The sequence below is a fragment of the Hyperoodon ampullatus genome (assembly GCF_949752795.1).
Source record: "Hyperoodon ampullatus genome assembly, chromosome: 7".
NCBI lineage: Eukaryota > Metazoa > Chordata > Mammalia > Artiodactyla > Ziphiidae > Hyperoodon > Hyperoodon ampullatus.
Genome location: NC_136920.1, coordinates 73785904 through 73812011, shown reverse-complemented (window position 1 = coordinate 73812011; position 26108 = coordinate 73785904). Strand labels below are relative to the sequence as shown.

Genomic DNA, 26108 nt, shown 5'->3' with positions numbered 1-26108 from the left:
TTCTGGTCCTTGGGACCCGCACGGATGGACATACAGCTCAGGTAATGGGTGGCTGCACTCTGGGTCACTGGGAGGGACACCATCCCAGAGAAGTCTCTATGAGCAGAAGGGATGGAGGTCTGCCATCTTGTTTAAAAGAGCCAGTGGGAACCTTTCTGGAAAAGCTACTGCCATGAGCATCACCCTATCTCCTTGCTATCTGTTCATTCACTCATTCTTACATTGCATGAAGAGGTCTTGGAGCACCTACAATGTGCCAGGCATGACAGCAGAAATACAGAAATGAATAAGACTTGGCCTAAATCCTTGAAAAGCTCATTGTCGAGTAGGGGAGACAGGCAGGGAAACAGCTATCCACAATGCGGTATGAGAAGTCCACCACAGAGGTCAGCTCCACTGGCTCTGAAAGCACAGAGGAGGGGTCCCCATACCAGCTAGGAGGTGGTGACTGGGGAAGGCTTCTTAGAGGAGGTGACTCTTGATCTGAATCTTCAAGGAGGACAAACAGTTCAGCACCGTCAGTGCAGTGGTTGTACTTGGCAGAGGGAACAGCACATGCAAATGCTCAGAGGCTGTAAGAAGATCCTGAGGGATCAGGAAATTACAGATGCTGCTGTACAGCCTAGATTGCGGACCTGGGCCTGGTTCTACCACTCTGGGTGTGATAATTCTGGGCTTCAGTTTCCTTGTCTGCACAATGACGACTCTGGATTTAAAGACGCAGGTATCAAAGGGAGAATCTACCCAAACCTAAGAAACCTGCTCTAGATGCAGCCCCATCTGCACAAAAAGTGAAGAGCTAACCCAAGTCATTGTTGGAATGGTCTAGCAGCTACTAAACTCGGCTGTTAGAGTCTAGCTAGTTGTCTAATATTCAAGAGTGGTGACATAGGGGAGGGGGGTAGCAAAGAGCTGCCATGCATTAAGTTCTCACTATGCACCAGTCTCAACACTCTCTTCTCCAAAGGAGGGGAAACATCCCTGAAGAGTATTATTCTCCCCGCTTTACAGATGAAGAGCTGATGATTAGAAAAGAGAAAGGATTTGCATATGGTCCCATCATAAGGGCTGGATCCAGGATTTCATCCGGGGGCTGATTCCAAATCCAGCTCTTTCCAGGACAGCCCTCTGCTTCCCATCCACTACTGGCAGCTCTGGCAGGACCATCCTAGGGACCTGAAACTTTCCATCAACTCAAACACCTGTATTCTTGCCCACCTAGGGGCTCCTGATTCCCTTCCTCTGCAAACTGACCTCGCAGGGAAAGCTGCAGAAAGGCGACCCTGCCAGGAGGACTGAGCAGAAAGAGCAGCCCTGGCTGCCCTCCAAGTGATGGGGGCCGTCTACAGCCCTCCCGCCCTCCCTCCATCCACACGGAGCTTCAGACTTAGAGGGGCTCCACGGAGGGTGCGTTGGGCACAGCTGCTGCCTCTCCACGAGGCCAGCACGGGCTCTTAGGAGCCACACTGACGTCATGCCCACTGGTAACCTGACTCTTGATGACTGCCCCCTCCTGCCCCTTCCTGGCTCATCCTGCCAGCACAGGGGAGAGGTCACCCCCCAGGGGAAGGGGCCAGGTGGGGCTCTTTTTAGAGGCTGCTGAAATGAGAGATAATTTTGGTTATCGACATCTCCCACAGGACTTCCTATTCTCAGAGCTCTGCTTAATGCTTCCTCTCTGGCTGCTTCTAGAATCAGACCTGCTTTCACTTCACACCAAAAGAGCAAGGGTGGCTCTCCCTTTGGGCTTACTCTCTGTGCCGTTATGAATTGGCCAAGAGCAGGAGTCTTAAAAGCACACGGTTTGGCTGGGGTGTTTTCACTCCAGGAAAATAAACACTTATGAATAAACCCTATATTTAATTGCTGACACATGCATTCTAATAAAATGGGTCTAAGGACAAGCCAAACACTAATTTTACTTAAATGTAATTCTAATAAAGCAGACAGAGGAGAAAGCATGAAATTTGAAAACTCCTTAAATCCCCCAGGTATTTATAGAGCACTTCTATGACTTTAGCACCATGATCAACTCTGGAGGATAAAAAACAAACATGAGACTTGGTCTCCGTCTTCTAGCATCTTACACTCTAGCCAGGAACACAGCACCACTGTCACCACTATCACTGCCCCCAGTCGGTATTTACAGAACAGTTACCATCTACTGGGTACCTGCTAAGTACTTGTATTGTCTATTTTGATCCTCCATAAGATGACCAGGATAGAGCAGCTATTGTTTTCTCCTTTGAACAAAGAAGGGAGCTGAGGCACAGAGAGAGGAAGGGGCTTTCTGAAAGTCACAGAGCTGAGAGCTTCATCCTTTGACTCCACAACTCATGCTCTTAACTCATATGTGATTCAATGAAATACTGTATCAGGTAGGAAACAAAGAAAGAAAGTTAAAAAGAATCAGAGAAGAAGGAACAAGAGAGAAGAGATAGGGACGGTTTCAAGTGAATAGAAATGGGAGAATCAATCTTGAAGAGTGGCTAGGGCTGGCTGGCTGGAGGAAAGGGGAGAATACGGTGAAGATGGACAGACGCTGCCAGTTTCCATAAGGACAGCCAGTCCTGCTTGAAATGGCCCAGATGCAAGTGACTGTCTCCACATACTCTCATCTGTATCCATGCAACTTGGGCTCTAAACACACCTGAAAAAATACAGCAGAGGGGATCATTGTTTCTCGTTCATCCTTTCCCAAAGAGGGAGAGAGGCTCTCAAAAGGAAGCTCAGTTGCCCTTAATGATAAAATTTGGCCCAGAGATCTTCCTATGAAAGGTAGAAAACAACAACAGTCAGAATATTGTGTGAGTAAACCTACCTTTGCATAGTGAACATAATCACGAAAAGTAACAAGCAATCACAATTTTCTAAAGTTCTCTAAGGAAAAGAACTCCATGAAGACATCTGTAAATCAAACCACTATTATGTTATATGATGGGAAACAGATCCTTAACTGCTGCACCTTGCAAAACAAGATGCCTGTGTACGAATTCTGTTGCTGGTGCTGCTATGGTGGCATCTGTCTGTTCCAGGTCACTGTGCCCCGCTGCAGTCCCACATTCTAATATGTGTTGACTGCCCACTGTGTACAGGATCTCTGGGCCTCTGGATGGACACTGTGGGGGATACAAAGATGCCACAACAGGCTAATGGGAGCTGAAGACTCATCCCACATCACTAGAATCAAAGTTGGAACATGGACAGACAGGGCGACACTGGCTGCTTTCCGAAAACTGGGCAAGGAGGTTCAGTTGGCCCGAGAGGATAAAGTCTGACCACATGTCTGAGAGATAAATGGGTACGCATCCCTCTGTCAGGAAGCGGGGTTTCCTTTCATGCAGAGGCAGTAACGGCAGAGTAGCTAAGGGAACCAGCTATGGCTTCTATGATATTGTGATAGATGAAGAAATACGTATTTAGCCTTCATCCCCAGGTCCTCGCACAGAGCTTCTAAAATCCTTGGAATTTCCTGAGTTATAGGGCTGAGAGGAGAGCCTGGTCTTTTGTTTTTCCTGAGTTTATGCTAATGAGATGAGTTCTGATGGGGGCTTCAGGATGGGGGCTGGTTGCCAGAGGAACCAACCGTAATTAGAGGATTGGAACTTTCAGCCCCAGTGCCCTCACTCCCTGACCTCCAGGGAGGGGAGAGGGGCTGGAAATTGAGTTAATCACCAATGGTCAATGATTTAATCAATCTTGCCTACGTAATGAATCTTCCGTTTAAAAACCTAAATTAAGGGGTTCAAGGAGATTCAGAGTTTGTGGACACAGTGAGGTACCGGGAGGGTGGCATGCCCAGAGAGGGCGTGAAGCTCCATGCCCCTTTCCACACACCTTGCCATATGTATCTCTTCCATTTGGTTGTTGTATCCTTTATAGTAAACTGGTAATAGTAAGTAAACACTTCTTCTAAGTTCTGTGAGCCACTCTAGCAAACCCCGAGGAGCGGGGAGTGGGAACCTATGATTTATAGATGGTGAGTCAGAAGTACAGGAGGTCTGGCCCTCAACCAAGACGGCGGAGTAGAAGGACACGCTCTCGCTCCCTCTTGCGAGAACACCAGAATCACAACTAGCTGCTGGACAATCATCGACAGAAAGACACTGGAACTCACCAAAAAGATACCCACATCCAAAGACAAAGGAGAAGCCACAATGAGATGGTAGGAGGGGTGCAATCACAGTAAAATCAAATCCCATAACTGCTGGGTGGGTGACTCACAGACTGGAGAACACTTATACCACAGAAGTCCACCCACTGGAGGAAAGGTTCTGAGCCCCACGTCAGGCTTCCCAACCTGGGGGTCCAGCAACAGGAGGAGGAATTCCTAGAGAATCAGACTTTGAAGGCTAGTGGGATTTGATTGCAGGACTTCGACAGGACTGGGGGAAACAGAGACTCCACTCTTGGAGGGCACACACAAAGTAGTGTGCACGTCAGGACCCTAGGGAAGGAGCAGTGACCCCAGGGGAGACTGAACCAGACCTACCTGCTAGTGTTGGAGGGTCTCCTGCAGAGGCCGGGGGTGGCTGTGGCTCACCGTAGGGACAAGGACACTGACAGCAGAAGTTCCGGGAGGTACTCCTTGGCGTGAGCCCTCCCAGAGTCCACCATTAGCCCCACCAAAGAGCCCAAGTAGGCTCCAGTGTTGGGTTGCCTCAGGCCAAACAACCAACAGGAAGGGAACCCAGCCCCACCCATGAGCAGTCAAGCAGATTAAAGTGTTTTGGGGGGTTTTATTAATTAAAAAAAAATTTTTTTTGGCTGCATTAGGTCTTTGTTGCTGCACACGGGCTTTCTTTAGTTGTGTCGAGCAGGGACTATTCTTCGTTGCGGCACATGGGCTTCTCATTGTGCTGGCTTTCCTTGTTGAGGAGTTCGGGCTCCAGGCACGTGGGCTTCAGTAGTTGTGGCACATGGGCTCCAGAGCACAGGCTCAGCAGTTGTGGCGCATGGGCCCAGCTGCTCCGTGGCAGGTGGGATCCTCCTGGACCAGGGCTCGAACCCATGTCCCCTGCACTGGCAGGCAGATTCCTAACCACTGTACCACCAGGGAAGCTCCACGGATTAAAGTTTTACTGAGCTCTGCACACTAGAGAAACACCCAGCACCACCCACCACCAGTCCCTCCCATCAGGAAACTTGCACAAGCCTCTTAGATAGCCACATCCACCAGAGGGCAGAGAGCAGAAGCAAGAACTACAATCCTGCAGCCTGTGGAAAAAAAACACATTCACAGAAAGATAGACAAGATGAAAAGGCAGAGGTCTATGTACCAGATGAAGGAACAAGATAAAACCCCAGAAAAACAATTAAATGAAGTGGAGACAGGCAACATTCCAGAAAAAGAATTCAGAATAATGATAGTGAAGATGATCCAGGACCTCGGAAAAAGAATGGAGGCAAAGATCGAGAAGATGCAAGAAATGTTTAAAAAAGACCTAGAAGAATTAAAGAACAAACAAACAGAGATGAACAATACAATAACTGAAATGAAAACTACAGTAGAAGGAATCAATAGCAGAATAACAGAGGCAGAAGAACAGATAAGTGACCTGGAAGACAGAATGGTGGAATTCACTGCTGTGGAACAGAATAAAGAAAAATAATGAACAGAAATGAAGACAGGGTTTCCCTGGTGGTGCAGTGGTTGAGAGTCTGCCTGCTGATGCAGGGGACACGGGTTCGTGCCCCGGTCCAGGAAGATCCCACATGCCGCAGAGCGGCTGGGCCCATGAGCCATGGCCGCTGAGCCTGCGCGTCCGGAGCCTTGCTCTGCAACGGGAGAGACCACAACAATGAGAGGCACACATACTGCAAAAAAAAAAAAAAAAAAAAAAAAAAAAGAAACAGAAATAAAGACAGCCTAAGAGACCTCTGGGACAACATTAAATGCAACAACATTCGCATTATAGGGGTCCCAGAAGGAGAAGAGAGAGAGAGAAAGGACCAGAGAAAATATTTGAAGAGATTATAGTAGAAAACTTCCCTAACATAAGAAAGGAAATAGCCACCCAAGTCCAGGAAGCGCAGCAAGTCCCATACAGGATAAAACCAAGGAGAAACATGCTGAGACACATAGTAATTAAATTGGCAAAAATTAAAGATAAAGAAAAATTATTGAAAGTAGCAAGGGAAAAACAACAAATAACATACAAGGGAACTACCATAAGGTTAACAGATGATTTCTCAGCAGAAACTCTACAAGCCAAAAGGGAGTGGTGGGCTTCCCTGGTGGCGCAGTGGTTGAGAGTCCGCCTGCCAATGCAGGGGACACGGGTTCGTGCCCCAGTCCGGGAAGATCCCACATGCCGCAGAGCGGCTGGGCCCATGAGCCATGGCCACTGAGCCTGCGCGTCCGGAGCCTGTGCTCCGCAATGGGAAAGGCCACAACAGTGAGAGGCCCGCGTACTGCAAAAAAAAAAAAAAAAAAAAAAGGGAGTGGCATGGTATACTTAAAGTGATGAAAGGGAAGAACCTACAACCAAGATTACTCTACCCAGCAAGGGACTCACTCAGTTTTGATGGAGAAATCAAAAGCTTTACAGACAAGCAAAAGCTAAGAGAATTCAGCACCACCAAGCCAGCTCTACAACAAATGCTAAAGGAACTTCTCTAAGTGGGGAACACAAGAGAAGAAAAGGACCTACAAAAACAAACCCAAAACAATTAAGAAAATGATCATAGGAACATACATATCGATAATTACCTTAAACATGAATGGATTAAATGCTCCAACCAAAAGACACAGGCTTGCTGAATGGATACAAAAACAAACCCCATATATATGCTGTCTACAAGAGACCCACTTCAGACCTAGGGAAGCATACAGACTGAAAGTGATGGGATGGAAAAAGATATTCCATGCAAATGCAAATCAAAGAAAGCTGGAGTAGCAATACTCATATCAGATAAAATAGACTTTAAAATAAAGAATGTTACAAGAGACAAGGAAGGACACTACATAATGATCAAGGGATCAATCCAAGAAGAAGATACAACAATTATAAATATATATGCACCCGACATAGGAGCACCTCAATACATAAGGCAACTGCTAACAGCTATAAAAGAGGAAATCGACAGTAACGCAATAATAGTGGGGGACGTTAACACATCACTTACACCAATGGACAGATCATCCAAAATGAAAATAAATAAGGAAACAGAAACTTTAAATGACACAATAGACCAGATAGATTTAATTGATATTTATAGGACATTCCATCTGAAAACAGCAGATTACACTTTCTTCTCAAGTGTGCATGGAACATTCTCCAGGATAGATCACATCTTGGATCACAAACCAAGCCTCAGTAAATTTAAGAAAATTGAAATCATATCAAGCATCTTTTCTGACCACAACACTATGAGATTAGAAATGAATTACAGGGGAAAAAATGTAAAAAACACACACACATGGAGGCTAAACAATATGTTACTAAATAACCAAGAGATCACTGAAGAAATCAAAGAGGAAATCAAAAAATACCTAGAGACAAATGACAATGAAAACACGACAATCCAAAACCTATGGGATGCAGCAAAATCATTTCTAAGAGTGAAGTTTATAGCTATACAAGCCTACCTCAAGAAACAAGAAAAATCTCAAATAAAAAATCTAACCTTACACCTGAAGGAACTAGAGAAAGAAGAACAAACAAAACCCAAAGTTAGCAGAAGGAAAGAAATCATAAAGATCAGAGCAGAAATAAATGAAATAGAAACAAAGAAAACAATAGCAAAGATCAATAAAACTAAAAGCTGGTTCTTTGAGAAGATAAACAAAATTGATAAACCATTAGCCAGACTCATCAAGAAAAAGGAGAGGACTCAAATCAATAAAATTAGAAATGAAAAAGGAGAAGTTACAACAGACACTGCAGAAATACAAAGCATCCTAAGAGACTACTACAAGCAACTCTATGCCAATAAAATGGACAACATGGAAGAAATGCACAAATTCTTAGAAAGGTATAACCTTCCAAGACTGAACCAGGAAGAAATAGAAAATATGAACAGACCAATCACAAGTAACGAAATTGAAACGGTGATTAAAAATCTTCCAACAAACAAAACTCCAAGACCAGATGGCTTCACAGGTGAATTCTATCAAACATTTGGAGAAGAGCTAACACCCATCCTTCTCAAACTCTTCCAAAATATTGAGGAGGAAGGAACACCCCCAAACTCATTCTATGAGTCCACCATCACCCTGATACCAAAACCAGACAAAAATACTACAAAAAAAGAAAATTACAGACCAATATCACTGATGAATATAGATGCAAAACTCCTTAGCAAAATACTAGCAAACAGAATCTAACAACACATTAAAAGGATCATACACCATGATCTGCGAGATTTATCCCAAGGATGCAAGGATTCTTCAATATATGCAAATCAATCAATGTGATACACCATATTAACAAAGTGAAGAATAAAAACCATATGATCATCTCAATAGATGCAGAAAAAGCTTTGACAAAATTCAACACCCATTGATGATAAAAACTCTCCAGAAAGTGGGCATAGAGGGTACCTACCTCCACATAATAAAGGCCATATATGACAAACCCACAGCAAACATCATTCTCAATGGTGAAAAACTGAACGCATTTCCTCTAAGGTTAGGAACAAGATAAGGATGTCCACTCTCACCACTATTATTCAAAATAGTTTTGGAAGTCCTAGCCATGGCAATCAGAGAAGAAAAAGAAATAAAAGGAATACAAATTGGAAAAGAAGAAGTAAAACTGTCACTGTTTGCAGATGACATGATACTATACACAGAGAATCCTAAAGATGCCACCAGAAAACTACTAGAGCTAATCAATGAATCTGATAAAGTTGCAGGATACGAAATTAATGCACAAAAATCTTTTGCATTCCCATACACTAGTCATGAAAAATCTGAAAGAGAAATTAAGGAAACAGTCCCATTTACCATTGCAACAAAAAGAATAAAACACCTTGAAATAAACCTACCTAGGGAGACAAAAGACCTGAATGCAGAAAACTATAAGACACTGATGAAAGAAATTAAAGATGATACCAACAGATGGAGAGATATACCATGTTCTTGGATTGGCAGAATCAATATTGTGAAAATGACTATACTACCCAAAGCAAACTACACATTCAATGCAATCCCTATCAAATTACCAATTGCATTTTTTACGGAACTAGAACAAAAAATCTTAAAATTTGTATGGAGACACAAAAGACCCTGAATAGCCAAAGCAGTCTTGAGGGAAAAAAACGGAGCCAGAGGAATCAGACTCCCTGACTTCAGACTATACTACAAAGCTACAGTAATCAAGACAATATGGTACTGGCACAAAAACAGAAACAGATAAATGGAACAAGATAGAAAGCCCAGAGATAAACCCACGCACGTATGGTCAACTAATCTAAGACAAAGGAGGCAAGGATATACAATGGAGAAAAGACAGTCTCTTCCATAAGTGGTGCTGGGAAAACTGGACAGCTACATGTAAAAGAATGAAATTAGAACACTCCCTAACACCACACACAAAAATAAACTCAAAATGGATTCGAATCCTAAATATAAGACCAGACACTATAATACTCATAGAGGAAAACACAGGAAGAACAATCTTTGACATAAATCACAGCAAGATCTTTTTTGATCCACCTCCTAGAGTAATGGAAATAAAAACAAAAATAAACAAATGGGACCTAATGAAACTTCAAAGCTTTTGCACAGCAAAGGAAACCATAAACAAGATGAAAAGACAACGCTCAGAATGGGAGAAAATATTTGCAAAAGAATCAACGGACAAAGGATTAATCTCCAAAATATATAAACAGCTCATGCAGCTCAATATTAAAAAAAACAAACAACCCAATCCAAAAATGGGCTGAACACCTAAATAGACATTTCTCCAACGAAGACATACAGATGGCCAAGAAGCACATGAAAAGCTGCTCAACATCACTAATTATTAGAGAAATGCAAATCAAAACTACAATGAAGTACCACCTCACACCAGTTAGAATGGGTGTCATCAGAAAATCTACAAACAACAGATGCTGGAGAAGGTGTGGAGAAAAGGGAACCCTCTTGCACTGTTGTTGGGAATGTAAATTGATACAGCCACTATGGAAAACAGTATGGAGGTTTCCTTAAAAAACTAAAAATAAAATTACCATACGATCCAGCAATCCCACTACTGGGCATATACCCAGAGAAAACCATAATTCAAAAAGACACATGCACCCCAATGTTCACTGCAGCACTACTTACAATAGCCAGGTCATGGAAGCAATCTAAATGACCATCAACAGATGAATGGATAAAGAAGATGTGGCACATATATACAATGGAATATTACTCAGCCATAAAAAGGAATGAAATTGGGTCATTTTTTGAGACATGGATGGATCTAGAGACTGTCATACAGAGTGAAGTAAGTCAGAAAGAGAAAAACAAATCTTGTATGTTAACGCATATATGTGGAACCTAGAAAAATGGTACAGATGAACCAGTTTGCAGGGCAGAAATTGAGACACAGATGTAGAGAACAAATGTATGGATACCAAGGGGGGAAAGCAGTGGGGGGGTGGGATGGTGGTGTGCTGAATTGGGTGATTGGGATTGACATGTATACACTGATGTGTATAAAATTGATGACTAATAAGAATCTGCTGTATAAAAAAATAAATAAAATAAAATTCAAAAGTTTTGAAAATAAATTTAAAAATTAAAAAAAAAAAGAAGTACAGGAGGTCTGGACTTACAATTAGCATCTGAACCAGGGGCAGGCTTGTGGGACTGAGCCCTTAACTTTAGGGATCTGACACTCACTCCAGGTAGATAGCATCAGAAATGAATTGAATTGAGTTGTAGGACACCCAGCTCATGTCAAAGAATTGGTCTTTGTGGAAAAACACATACCACACACACACATTTTGTATCAGAAGTGTTCTGTAAAAATCAAAGCAGTAGAGCTCCAGACATACCTGGATTTGAATTTCAATTTCATCGTGTTTTAGGCTAGGGAACCTTGGGGGAAGCTGCTCAACCTAAGTCCTCTCATGTGTAAAATGTGGATAATATCCACAATCAGATTTTTGTGAAGATTATAGAATGATGTCTGGTATACAGAACATGCTCAAACATTAATAATTGTCAAATGAATGAATGAATCAATAATAGCTAATACTTAACATAGCACTTAATATGTGCAAGGCACTTTTCTGAGTATTATTTTAACTTGTTTAATGTTCAAAACAACTCTAGAAGAGAGAGATTATTATTATCCCCATTTATAGATGAGGGAACTGAGGCACAGAGAAGATAACTAATCGGCTGAAGGTCAAACATCAAAGGAAGTGGCAGATTTCAATTTTAAACCCAGGTCTGACTACTGATCCCATGTTCTACCCACTGTGATGCTTTGTACAGAACTTGGCACATGGTGAGTGTTCAGTAATCAGTCGATATTATTATTGTTGCTATCATATTGCTAATGATGTACAGGGAGTGTTTCTAAACTGAGGTCTGTGTACCCCTAGTGGTATATGTTATTTTAAGTAGTACATCAATAAACTTTAAAAACTTCATACCCATGATTTCATTTTAGTGAGTATTAGAAAGAAAAATAAGTAGCACATCAAACCTGGGATTTCACTGATACTATGCTTTGATAAGGCTAATTTTGTTTAAGTGAGTCAATTTAATAACAGATATGGAGTATATTAATAATATGGCAGAAGTCAGGGCAGTGGTATATTAATGTCTATAATGGCATCTGATGAAAAAGGGCATAGGGTTTGGAGTCATGCAGAGTTGGCTTCAAGACCCAGGGCTACTGCTTCCAGCTGTTGGAACCATGGGAAAGTTATGAACTTCTCTGAGCCTGAAGTGGGGACAACAGCGTTACCTAAGATGACAAAGTACTAAAATCCCTGCACCACTGGACCTCAGCAATCACCAGTCCATCTCCACCCTCCAGGCAACCCCCACCCTAGGCATCTGCATTGCCCTCACTCATGTCTTTCCCCATCACCTCTACCTCATCCTCCTTAATCTAGCTGAGATCTAGGATCTCTGGGCACCATTCTGGGGGCCCAGGGATTCTCCTCACAACTTCACTCCAGCAGTGAACTTCACTCCCTCTGCCTCCTCAGTTGTGTTGATAATAAAATTTGGAGACTCCACAGGAATCCAAGTAGGAAGATGCTCCAGGGACACTGGCAGAAATTAGATTTTTTTCAATTACCATAGGCAAAGGGCTTCATGTTGTTCTAGTAATGCAAACTGCTTATTTGCTGTTTGCTTCTTCAGTCCTAGCCGGGGCCCTGCCAGTGATTGATGGCCATAAGAGAAGAGAGCGCACGCATCCAGGGCTCCTGTTTCCAAGTACCCTTGATTTCAATCGGCAGAGCGAGTTGGCTCCCTGGGCTTGATGCAGTGGCCTCTAGATGATGGAAGGCAGCCAGGGACGAAGATGCTTTACAGCTGGGAACTTTGCCCGGCCTTCCAACCAGAAGATCCCCTCCTAAAGCTACCCACATGCCAAATACTAGCAAAAGGCCAGACTAAGGAGTCAAAGAACTTCATACAAGTCCAGCAGGAGCTGAGGCCCAAGGAAAGACAGGACTTGCCCAGTCGTAGCTGTCATGCCAGGTGATGAACTGGGATTGTAACTCAAGTCCTCTTGATAGTGTGACATTTCCTCACTCTTCTATAGACAAGAGATGTTAGTCCCAAAGTAAACCCACTAACACCTCAATAACAAAGTGCAGTTTCTCATGGCCTAATATGAGCTCAGAGACTGGTAAAGGAAAGTTCAGTTTTGATCAGTACCAATGCAATATACCAGGTGCTGTGCTAAGTACTTTACATACATTATTTCTTTTAATATAACCCTACAAGGTAGAAACTATTAGTATCCACATTTTATAGATGAGGAAGTGAAACTCAGACACATTAAAAAACTTCTTCCAAGATCAAAAGACCCAATACAGAGCTTCCCTGGTGGCACAGTGGTTGAGAGTCCGCCTGCCGATGCAGGGGACACGGGTTCGTGCCCCGGTCCGAGAAGATCCCACATGCCGCGGAGCAGCTGGGCCCGTGAGCCATGGCCGCTGAGCCTGCGCGTCCGGAGCCTGTGCTCCGCAACGGAAGAGGCCACAACAGTGAGAGGCCCGCGTACCGCAAAAAAAACACCAAAAACCCAATACATTCCGAGGCACAGATTGAAACCCAAATTGTTCAGATTGCTGAAGTTCTTCCCACCTTACCATTTGGCTTCCTGCTTTCCATTGTTTTGTTTTTAACAAATTTTTATTTATTTATTTATTTATTTATTTATTTATTTATGGCTACGTTGGGTCTTCGTTGCTGCATGCGAGCTTTCTCTAGCTGCGGCAAGCGGGGGCTACTCTTCGTTGTGGTACACAGGCTTCTCATTGTGGTGGCTTCTCTTGTTGTGGAGCACAGGCTCTAGGTGCACAGGCTTCAGTAGTTGTGGCACGTGGGCTCAGCAGTTGTGGCTCGCGGGCTCTAGAGCGCAGGCTCAGAAGTTGTGGTGCACGGGCTCAGCTGCTCCAGCATGTGGGATCCTCCTGGACCAGGGATCGAACCTGTGTCCCCAGCATTGGCAGGTGGGTTCCCATCCACTACACCACTGGGGAAGCCCCTGTTTTCCATTGGTGAAAGCCCCATCTTCCCTGGTATATTTCATTTATCAATCAGTGGAACCTAAGTGGATATTTGTTTCAATATTCATTTAATACCTGGTTGCTCCATTGGACTGTGAGCTTTACAAAGGCAGGGACAATCCAGTGACAAAGACAGACATTCAACAGATGATTCCATCACTCCCCTGACCATCCAACCCAACGAGTGCCTCCTCCTCTCTAGTCTCCTCTTTCCATCAAATTCTATCTAAGAACATAGAGATGTCAGTCATTGCCTGCCTACACATGCCTCCTCCTGGGATAATCTACTCTCAAAGGCTTCCATGTACCATGTGACCCACCCCCACTGGAGCCATAGCTGACAGGCCCAGGAACAGACCCACAACTCATGAGTGGTCAATCTAGTGGCTGATCTAACTCTCTGGACTTGCTTCTAAGCTGGACAAGATGAGATGAGCCAATCGGAGCATCGCACGACTTTGAACTAAGCAACACAAAGGGAAGTTCTCAGTGGACAGTAATATTGAAAGAGCTAAGTTGTGATGGCAGGTGGAGGTGATGAGGGTCAGCCTTGAAGTTAAAAGGGAAGAGAAAGAAACTATGAATAGCAGCAGAGGACGAGTGCTGGGAAGAAGAGAAAGGAAGAGATGCACTGAGAGAAGCAGAGAAGGGACACAATAGCCAAGGAGGAACAAATGGCTGGGACCTGGAGTTGCCTTATTTCCTGCCCTTCCTGAAGCCTGGTTCTTGACATTTCTCTGGGTTCCTAAGCACATGTGTCCTTTCCATTAACAAACAACAAACTTCATTTTTTCCTAAGGGAACTTAAGTGAAACTCTTTGCAATTAAAAAAAAAAAATTTCCTCCAACCCATTCCTGCAAAGCCCTGATTTTGGTGCTGATGGAGGTGGTCACAGGTTTTAATCCATCATGAAAGTAATTCTCAAACCTCAGTGTAGGTTAGAATCACTGGAAGGCACATTTAAAATGCATCTTGCTAGTTGTAATCAAGATGTTGACTCCTGTCCTTCAAGTCCCACTGTGACCCCCCCAGAGGTTCAAGGGAGCGCGGATACAGGAAATGGACAAGGCTGTGAGTACCCTTGTCTGTACTTACTCAGCTTAGCCAAGGGAGAAATCCCCACATACACCCAAGTGTATTTCTCAACCTTCCTCTCTGACACACACAATTACACAGCTCTGGCTCATTCCCCAAATGACCTCCAGTTCCCACATCAGACACCACCCTGATCTGGCTCCATTAGCCACCGTCCCAATCCCAACCCTCGCCTCTGCTTCCTAAAGTGAACTGGGAATGCAGATGCAAGACTTCAGATGCTCCCTCTTCCTAGAAGAGGCTGCATTATAAAAACATCCACTCCTGCTCTGCCAACCGCATCTCCTTGCATTTCTCTCCCCAACCCCCGCCCCGTCCCTCTCTTTCTAATTATCCCAAAGAGAAGGAAGATTAAAAATTAATGCCCTGAGGATAGGAGTCAGAGATGTCATTATTTTGATTCAAACCGCAGGCATGGAGGAATCTGATTTAAGCTTTAGGAGCAAAGTAACCTAGGACAAGATTTGGAAAACCTTGATTAATTGGAACTTAGCTCTAGGTAACCAGATTTTTTTCTCCCAGTGCTGCGGTTTTAGGGGATGCCACAGAGTGTAATAAATGAAATTCAGAAAACATATTCACGCAAAAAATGCAACTTGTGGTGGGGGAGTGTTGGAATCACACAAAAGGTTTAGCCTCATCTGTACATACCGGACTCCTGTAAGTTGTCAATTAATGTGCAGAACGATGAGGTCAAGGAAGTTCCTACAGGATTGCTAAACAAAGGAAGACTTGGTTGTTTTCATTGACTCTACTTCTGAAGCAGAAAAGCGGACTTTCTTTGAGGGAGACATGCAGTAACAAAAGTTTAAACTAGAAGTAATTTTATATGACCTCAGTTAACCAGAAATGGAAACTCAAATGAGCAGCAGGCACCCATCTCCCTCTCCACCTCCCTCCTCCCCATTTTATTCCCAAAATATGCCACTTAGAGAATTTTGCCAACCAAGGAAAGGGAAACATATAAGAATTATAATAGATATCATTTAATACTTAATTGTGAGCTAACTACTGCATTAAATACTTCAAGTGCATTATATCCCATAATCCTCACCAAAGGTTTTATTATTATCATCCTAATTTTTAAGATGAAGCAACAGAGGCTAGAAAGGATAAATTATCCAATGTAATAAGGTCCCAAAGTTATGTTCTTAACAAATACCAAACAGCCTAGGTGACATTGCCACTCTCTCCCTCCAGTTTAAGACCACACTTTACATAGTTTAAGGAAGGAATTAATGATGAAACAATACAGACCAACGGAAAAAATTAAAGTCTAAAGAGATCAGGTAAGTAAAAGGCTTTAACAAATATGCCAGCCCTACATAGGAAGCCAGCTGGAAGGTTGGCACTGCTTACTACTTCTTATTAAACCTCAGCCCTCCTTTGTGCTGAGGACACAGTAATTTGGTTCCTGGAAGCCAGCTGGGACAGAGCTGGAACTTATTGCAAAGCTATCCTCATATAATTTATGTGTATCTTTCAAATAAATGGGAAGAGGCCACCTCTGAGGTGCCTGAATTACTGTTCAACTTCTAGCACCTTTAGGGCCAAAAATAATTAACTTTTCCAGTATCTTTAAAGTAGGGTCCCAAAAATGTTATCTTCTTCCCCATTGAAAATTAAGCTAAAATAACACAACATCAGCATTTATTTCTGCTGATTGAGGAAGGCAGTTTTATTCCCTGGAAAGTGACCCTAAACTAGAGGATAAAGACTAGGGATCTTCACCTCCATCTAGTTATGAACAAGTTGTGTGATGTTGGGCCGGTCACTTGGCTTCTCCATGCCTCACTTACCTCATCCACCAAATGGAGACAGAGTCAAGTACTCTGTTATGACCAGTGCAAGAGATTACGGTGCATCCGGGGTACATTAGTCTTGATCCAAAGTGCCACTGGACTATCAGACACCATTCTAGCAGGTATGGGAAGGGGAAGCTCTGAACCTTGGAGACCCCTGGGATTCTTGCCGCCTGGAATAGGAGTCAACCATATTCAGTTGCTGGCCAGTTTCTGTTCCTCAGATTCTATTCCTTGTATCTGTGCTCATTTCTGCCTTCCCTTTGTCTTAGCCCTGGAATGGAAACTTATCATGAATGCCTATGTGGCTACTGTGGCCTTCTAACTGGTCTCTTTGATTCCAGGCTCTGTCACCTGCACAGCTACCCTCACCCCTTCCTATCCACCCTGGTTTATTCCAGAAATCTTCCCAAGCACCACTTTCAGGGCATTCCCTAATTCTGACACCCCCAGTGGTTTCTCAATGCCTACAGGACAAAATCCCAACGTTCATATGGCTTGTCCAGTTTCTCCATGCTTTGTCCTCATCTTTTTCATTCATGGATTTTCTCACTCAACAAATATTTCCTAAAGACCTACCAGACATCAGGCAGTGTGTTGGATGCTGGGGAAGTGACCTAGTGTCTGCCCTCAGGGAGCTTACAGTCTGGGTTGTTGTAGGTAAAATGCCTTAAGCCAACTCCCTCTCTCCCCGTGTGCCAGTGTATCAGTCTGCTAGGGCCACCATAGCAAAATACCGTGGACTAGGTGGCTTAAACAACAGAAAATTATTTTCTCACAGTTCTGGAGGCTTGAAGTCCAAAATCCAGGTGTCAGCAGGTATGATTTCTCCCGAGGCTTCTCTTTGTGGCTTGCAGATGGCGGCCTTCTCACTATGTCCTCACATGGCCTTTCCTCTGTGCACACATTCCTTCCTCTTCTCAGAAGGACACCAGTCATAGCAGATTAGGGCCCCACCCTTTTGTCCTCATTTAACCTGAATTATCTCCTTGAAGGGCCTATCTCCAAACACAGTCCCATTCTGAGGTATACTTCAGCATATGAATTTAGGGCAGGGGGACTGCGAGCTGTTTATTTAGTGCTCCCTCCAGTGTGCTCCTCACTCAGCCTCTTATAGGCAGAGCTCAAGTTCCTCCTCCTCCAGGGAAGCACTCTCTGCCCACCCTCCCACCCCTGCCAACCTCTCCAAGCCAGACACACACTTATTTAATGTCACTGTCACTGCTGGTTAAACTGACTCCTCCAAGGCAATGGAAGTGCCAAGAGACCGGGGACAGTATCTAAGCTCATCATTATGACCCCAGAGCCTCATGCTGTGGCTGGCTGGCATACAGTAGGGACTCAATAAATAAATGTGGGATGAATGAATGCATAAATGAGACTGATCTTGAGCTGTCTCACATTCTCCGCACTGGAATGAAAGCAGGGCATTGCCCTGGCCCCTTTGCTAGCCGAGATCTCTCCCCCTATACCTGAATGGAAGCTCAAAACTTAACTGAATTGAGTTGCATCCAGCTACAGTCTTTTTCCAGCCTTCAGTGACATGTGAAATGTGCTGTGGTAGGCCCTCAGTGCACACCCCCTGAGAGTTTGGTTAACACCCCCTCCATGCAGGCCAGGCAGACAGGCAGGCCATCCAGGCAGGGAGGTGTCTGGAGGCTGATCAACTTGTAACTGCTGCGACCTCCGGCTACAAAGGGGCAACAGCAGCACATGGGCCCAGGCCGAAGAGCAAGCATCTCAGCTCATCTGGAAAGAGCTCAGGGAGCTGGGACTGGAGGTGCATTTTTACCTGACATGTGAACATCCATTCGTCCAGAGCCCTGACCACACTGGCAGCATCTCAGAGCTCAGACCACTAGGAGGAGAATCCCTCTACAGCAGCTCAGCCTCACCATGGCTGGAGACTGACCCTGGGGAGGGTGGTGGCATGGAGCTCTGATTTCAGGAATAATATGGACATAGTTCCCAGATGAACAAACACCTGTAAGATGTCACACAGGCAAACCCTGCTATGGAGTATGTATGCACGCACGTGTGTGTATGTGTATGTCCATGTATATACAAGTACACAACTAAAAGGAAGTTAGAAGAAACTATTTTTAAAGTAAATTCCAGTTTAAAACTTTTAGAGATATAATCCTAATGGTAGGTGAAATTACAGTGAGGTGCTGGAGCCTGGCAGACAAAATACATTATGGAAACTTGGAGAAATCCTTTCCTTTGCATCTGTAAAATGGGTTGGTAATACCTACATCAAGGGCTTGGGGGAGATCTAAATGAGATAAAATGAGTGCCTAGTACACTCTCTGCCACATAGCAGTTGTACAATATGTTAGTTACTTTCCCTATCCTTAGCCTATTTCTTAATCCTTTCTGAAAGATTCACTAAATCTAAGTCATGTGTGCTTGGGAAAAGTACCTTAAAATACACCTTGTTTTCCTTCTTTGCCTGAAAAGAAATAACTGCTCTGCTTCCACTGGTGCAAACCAAGCAAAAGAGCACTTCTGCTGTGAGAAGCATTAGAAGGTGTCATTACTTCAAGTCGCTCCATTCAAAGGGCTGCAAGTCCCCTCCAGCCACCGATGTACCAAAGCTTGGCAACATCTTAGATTCATCCCTCTCTGTCAGTCTAGGGACTAGTCTAGTCGCTAACCCAAATTCTTCTGCTCCTTCTTTCAAAATATCGCTTCAATAGGCTCCTTCTTTCTATTCCACTCACCAGACCCAATCTAGTCTCCCGAATCAAATGTATTCAATCACTGCAGGGAACTCCTAACCATCTCCTTGAATCCTATTTCTCCCTCTTCTCTCTCTAAGGGTGGACAACATATTAAACCAGTCCTTTTGGAAGATCAGATTCAGCTTCAGGACCACAGGGAAAAAGAAATCTCAAAGCAACAAGTAACGTTCATTCATTCAACCAATATTTACTGGTGCCTACTGTGTGCCAGGGGATGAAGAGATGGGCAAGACCAGTTCCTTCTTCAATGAGCCAACAAACTAGTACAGGGTGTGACATGTAGAAAAACATCTGGGCCATGAGGAGAATGCCATGAACTGCTACACCGGCCACATGTGAACAAGGTATTAGAAACAGGAGGAGGATGCATTCTTCAAGGAGGACGGATGAGGGGTCTCAAGGTGGACAGGTGGGCATGTGCAAAAGCAAAGGCTCAGAGGTGGGGGAAACATGAGGGTTGTTCATGAAACAGAAATGAGAGTTTGGCAAGAGAATATTTGGATAAAAGAGAATGGGAGACTATAATCAACACAGCAATTCCCACTCACTGATTATTTACCATGTTCCAGGAACAGGGCTAAGCATCTTACAAGCTATGAATAAATACCACTGAGAAAACAGCTCAGGGAGGTTACAGAACTCTTCCAGGGGTGAAGCTGAGGTCTAGAGACTCCAGTGAGATTTGAGCTTCTACATATTACACCCTAGAAGTTGGGCACAGCATAAAGTGCCAGAGGCTGGTGAGGGTAAGGTCATAGCAGGAAATCACTGAATAGGATGACAACACTCCAGGAAGACTCCAAGAAGAGTAATCTGGCCAGGAGTGGAGGATGGTCTAAAGGAGAAATGGAAACAAGAGAGCCAGCCAGGAGGCTATGCCACCATCCAAGCAAGAATTCCTGGACCTGAAATGAAGGTGGTGGCAGTAAGACCAGAAAGAAGAGACAGCTGCAGATACAATGTAGCACAGGAGCAAGTGGGACTGATGATAGGATGAAAAGGTAGAGGACTTAGCGGGTGGTGGAGAAGGTAAAATTATTCTGAGCTTCAACCACGTGATGGGGAAGTCAGGGATGCCAGTGATAAAAATGAAGGGGAGAGGATGACAGGGCAAGTATGATGATATCTTCCACTTTGTACGGCAGCATTTGGCAACCCAGAGCCGTTCGGCCAACCCGGGAAATTTTAATTATACAAAGCCCAAATTCACTCTCTCCAAAGTCATTTTAAAAAAACTGTCCCCAGGAAGTCTTTCATGCTGAGAAGATGACAGCCCGGAGAATATTCACACTAAGCCATCTTTGTCACCACTCAGTCATCAAGTATCTTAAAAACCCCTGAACAATTCTTATTTTATGTTCATCCTCTGTGGGAAAGCTCCGTCTGTGAAGGACAAACTTCTAAGGAGGAGTAGAGAAAAAAATCAATCAAAAAGTCATTCCCTTGACTGATCAATAGGTGTCTGTCAGGGAAACTTTACTCCTCCCATCTGTGCTAGTTAAGTGGGTTCTTACAGCACTAAACAATACTTACCTCACTGAATTTCTCTCCGTGGCAATTTGCAGCCCCATGCCTCTCTGGATTTTTCCTGATGTCAGCACAGAATTTGAATTTCCAAGTGCTAGGGATGCATGGGGAGCTACTGTCCATAAGTGGCACCAAGATAAGTCCCCCAAGGGGGAGTTCTGAATGGCAGCCCTCCCTGCTGCGGGGTGAGTGTGGGCACGTGCACATCTGAAGTCCGTCATCTGATCTTCCCATGACCAGCTGTTGCTCATCACTGTGGTCTCCACTCAAGAGGCACTTCCCTAGGGGGGCATCCCTTATACCCAGCTACAACACACCCTCTTGGGGTCAAGAAATGGTCTATATCTTGATCTCTGTGGTGGCTGCACAGGTGTGATAGAGACAAAAGAAAATTTATCAAGCTGTAAACTTAAGAAGCATGGACTTTACTGAATGTAAGTCACACCTCAATTAAAAGAAAATTAAAAAATAATTATAAGAATGAAGTTCACCCTTGCCACACCCATGACACTACCCAGACCTAGTTATTTTCTTTAGCACGTAGGCCATTGTCTGCAAATAGATGATGTAGCTGTCGAGAGAGGCACTGTCCAACACTGTAGCCAACTAGTCTATTTAAGCTTAAATTAATTTAAACTAAATGAGAACAAACTTTTTTCTTTGGCCACACCGTGCAGCATTCGGGGTCTTAGTTCTCCGACCAGGGATTGAACCCATGCCTGCTGTAGTGGAAGTGCAGAGTCCTAACCACTGGACCGCCAGGGAATTCCCAATTTAAACTAAATGAGGTCCTCAGTCATATTAGCCACATGTCAAGTGCTCCATGGCCAGATATGACTAGTGGCTACTGACGTGCAAGGTTCATGAATGGAACATTTTCATCATTGCAGAAAGTTGGGTGGAAAGCGCTGGTCTAGAACATAAGCTTCAGAAAGAAAGCGATCATGTCTGTCTAGGTGATACCCAGCTCCAAGAATAGGACTTGGCACATGGAAGGTACTTCATAAATACTTGCTGGATAGATGAACAAAGGAATTTTGTAATACCAAAAAAAAAAAAAAAGCACAGAGCAAAAACCAAAACCTGGAAACATCCTAACTGTACATACAAGGGATTAGTTAAATAAATTTTGGCACATTCTATAATGGAAATCTCTCTAGTCATTAAAAGGCATGAGGTAGGTGTGTATGTAATGACCCAGATATTCACACTATATTAAGTGGAAAAACAAGGTTCTTAAAAATATGTTCAATATGATTTCCTTTTATTAAGAAACACAAACCAAGAGTAGTCAGGAATGCTATCTATCAAACTGTTAATAGCAGTCACTGCTGGATAAAACTAGAGAAAAGAGGAATTTACACTCTGAATTCTTCTGTAATGCTTGAATGTGTAATGAGTGTGTATTCCTTGAGTATTTTTTTAAAGATTTAAAACAAAATCACATGTAGCCCTCTAAGAACAAAAGGAAAATAAGAAATACTACGTTGCAAATTGTCCCAAGAATATACAGAACATTTCTTAAATAATTACCAATCACCAAAGTCCTTACCAGCTTTACTTCAGTTAATCTTAACAGTATCCCTATAATTAAATACTATTGTCCTCTTGGAAAATGTAGAATCTAATAGTCAGAGAGTTTAAGTAGCTTTCTCAGAGTCACACAGCACAATTGGAATTTGAACCCAGCTCTCTGGTTCCACAGCTCATGGCACTCTTCACTGCAGAAAGCACAGGCAAATACCCTCAAAGAGCCAGATCCTAGAGGAGCCCTCAACAAGGCACTCTATCTGTATGAAAACCAAAAAAAGGGCCAAGTTACAGTAAGGTGCATGAAACCTACCAAACCTTAAAGAAAATGGCTTTGCTGCTCTGGACAGCAAGAAATATAGCAAAATGAAGCTGGCCACTCTCTCTCTGCCTTGTCTCCGCAGCTACCCACAATTGTCCTTCCTTGGATAACACACACACACACACACACACACACACACACACACACGCTCACTGACAGCAATGCCACAAGGATCTGGTGCCAGTGAACGCGTGGTAACTTAAGCATGCTGACGGAGATTTCCCAGCTCCCCAATGGATGCCTTGATTGTGCCTTTGTTGGATTTTCAGCCAATCCCCCCTGAAGAGGGGTTTTCAGCTCACCCGAGATATCTGAGCCAAAACACTGGAGAGTCGCCTTTCAGCTCCGGGGACAAGACATTCCAGGCTGTGTGCCGGGAGGCTTGTTCAGCTTCACACTTGACACAAATGGGGTGTGTGTTTACCCACAAACACACACATGCACACACCAACAGAAGCTGCTGCCGCCAACAGAAGCTGTTGCAGTGGCGGTATTTCTACAAGAGTACCCAAAACTGTACTCGAGCAATATGGAACTATAATCACAATGCCTATCAGAAAAAGCAATCTAATTCCTCCTCAGCAAAGTTTCAACCACTGCCTGGAAAATTCAGTAGGAGATGAAATGTAATACTCTATTAAGCCTTATTTTGCCAGCACAAGTGAGAGCTCGCTCAAGCATGGAGAGTCATTAAAACGGATCTTACATATATCATTATAAATTTAATAATCGCCATGACAGCTAGAGTTCAAGTTAAAATGAATGTCAGCTGAGCATGACCAATTGATGTTAACCCAGCTGCCGCGGAGCCTCACTTGGGGTTATATTCTACTTCCAGAGGCTCCATAGTACATGTGGACCCAACACAGCCAGAGCCAAGAACAGATGGGAAATGCAGATATCCATACCTAACCAAGGAGAGGCTGTCATAATTGCATATTATCTCGGTGTACCAGCCCAATTAAAATATTCTACAGTGTCAGAGGTCCCAAATGTTCCTCCACTAAAGTGTCTGGATATCAAACTTGGCTTACACTTAGTAAAACACAGTCAATCCTAGGATCTGTTCACAACAATTACCGGTTTTCCTCCCATCTCTCAGAAAGCTCCTGTAGAAATAGGAGCAGACAGGTCTAGCAGGTTATACACTGGATAAATTAAAGACCACAAAACAAATTTCACTTAGATAGTGGGCATTCTTCCCACATTATGGTGAGTGCAGCTTAATGAGTGGAAACTTTAGAAATAGAGTAATTAACTGTTTTTAAAATACGGCTTGTTTCCATTTATGTTTATTTTTTTGAAGGTCAGAGCAAAGCCCCATACTAAATCCTTTACACACACACACACACACACACAGCCGTTGAAAACTACAGGGAAGAGGTGTAAGTCTAGTTTTCACCTCCACAGGTATTTCACACCAGGAAGAGATGATCTTTGAGACTCATGAAGAGAAGGGATACTCCACTCCATATGGAGAGAATACCAGAAGTTTTTCAACCATCCACAACATTTCAAAGGAAACATAGAAATTATTTTCAGATTAACATAGACCCTGACTCTGCTTGAGCTGTATTTAACCCTGGCCACCTCTGGTCCTAGAAATTCCCCTGGGAATGAGGAAACACAGGAAAACCAGCCACTCAATGCTACACTCGACTGCATTTGGCTTTTGAAGACAAGTTGAACTTTAACTGCAAGACACAAGTCCTGGGTGACTGCAGCTTTCAGACCAATGACAGCAAATGACCTACACTCAACGGGCCTTTTTAAATGGCTTTGACATTCTCACAGATGCGGCCAGAGTGGAGTAGAATATGGTTTTGATCCATAAACACAAGAGCCAGCAGACCACATGGTGAATAACTCAAATGAAACCACCGCTGTCAAGAGTACCATTTCCAAAAGGTGCTAACAGTGTATAAATCCCAAAGGGGGGCTTCAGTACAAATAAGCTCATATTTGACTGATAGAACACCAACACTTTTTGTCAACTCCCTGAGCTAAGGCTTATAAATCTTTGCCTTTCTGATTTTTTTCCCCTTCTTTCTCTCTCTCCTTGCCCAACAAGTCAAGGCTTCAAGTCCAGCACTAGGACCTGGCAAATCAAGAGCCACCATCCCACCTCCTTAACCAGAGAAAGACAAACCAGCATAATCAATGACAACAACAACAATGCAGACGACCACCTGGGTGCTCTGAATCATGCTTAGCAATTCTGGCGCCATAAGCCAAGCAACAAAGTTCTCACTTACCCTCTTTTGATCTTCCAGTCCGTGGGTTACCAGTTTTCTCTTCTGCTGTTGGCTGGACTCAGAAGCCGATTCCATTTCCCAGGAATAAGATCCCCTCTCTCCTTCAGCGATGCTTCCAAATCCACAGAGGAATAAAAGAACCCAGGCAAAAGTGATGCATGCACGTGGCCTGACACGGCTCCTGCCAGCTGAGGAAATCCACACTACCTTTTCAAAGGTCTTCCCGACTTCTTAAAATCCACTCGGGAACCTCTTTCGCCATGGCTGCTTTAGCAATGAAGGCAGCTGCTGCCGGCATCATGAGAGCTGGGACTTGGGGTTTTATTTCAGTTCCAATGCTGGCTTCCTGAGAGCCCAGAGGACAGATTTGGGCAAAGACGAGTCCATATCCTGGGGCATGTGCCACATCACTGCCCCAGAAATCTTTCCCCTCACAGTCTCCTTGGCACTGATAATTTATATGTCAATAACAATGGAAATGGGCATTTAATCCACCGAGCTGATAGCATCCACATCCCTCTCCAGCAGCCCCTGACTCCCATAAATCACCACAAAGCTGCTCGCCAAGCCGCCCCTCACAGTTCCTGCGAGTGTTCATCACCGAGGTTGCTCCCTTCCTGGGCTGTCATCTTCCTCCTTGGAGGAAGACTCATACCTGAGGGGAAAATGTTCAATGGTCAGAATTGCCTTGTGTGGAGGAGGACAGGCTTGAGCTTCCTTGCCCACCATCTGGAGCCCAAACCCAGCAGCAGCCATTGATCTTCCTCCAAGCCTCGCCATGTTTGGAGCGCATTCCTGGACAAGCACCCGGGGGCCGCACAGGTTCCCCACTCCCACTGGGAAGAGACACACAGGGGACCCTGTTCTTCAAATATGCACACCGGAGACAGAAATGAATTCTCTCTCGAACCCACGTGGGGTGCATTGTCATCAAAGAATAAGGCACCCAGGTATGGTAAGACAGGGAAGCAATGGTCTCTGAAGCAAAAAGCCATCAACATTTTTCCCCCAAATACAGCTGCGAAAGCAGCATGTGGCAGGTGAGACAACAGGGTCCACTGGGGAAGTGAAAAGAGCAGCCTAGATCATCTGAGGGCTGGAAGGCGACTGTGCAATAGAGCTGCATTCCCTGCATTC

The 26108-nt window shown here is 44.0% G+C and overlaps 1 protein-coding gene across 1 annotated transcript in view; it reads right to left on the bottom strand.

Moving 5' to 3' along the window:
• NAV2 (neuron navigator 2) overlaps nucleotides 1-25046 on the bottom strand; it is a gene marked incomplete at its 5' end in the record, with an annotated part of 768636 nt that extends 743590 nt beyond the window's left edge. The window contains one exon of the mRNA XM_079709585.1: nucleotides 24972-25046. Within this exon, the coding sequence (XP_079565711.1) occupies nucleotides 24972-25046 (75 nt within the window). The remainder of the gene's footprint in view (nucleotides 1-24971) is intronic.
• Between the last annotated feature and the right edge of the window lie 1062 nt (nucleotides 25047-26108).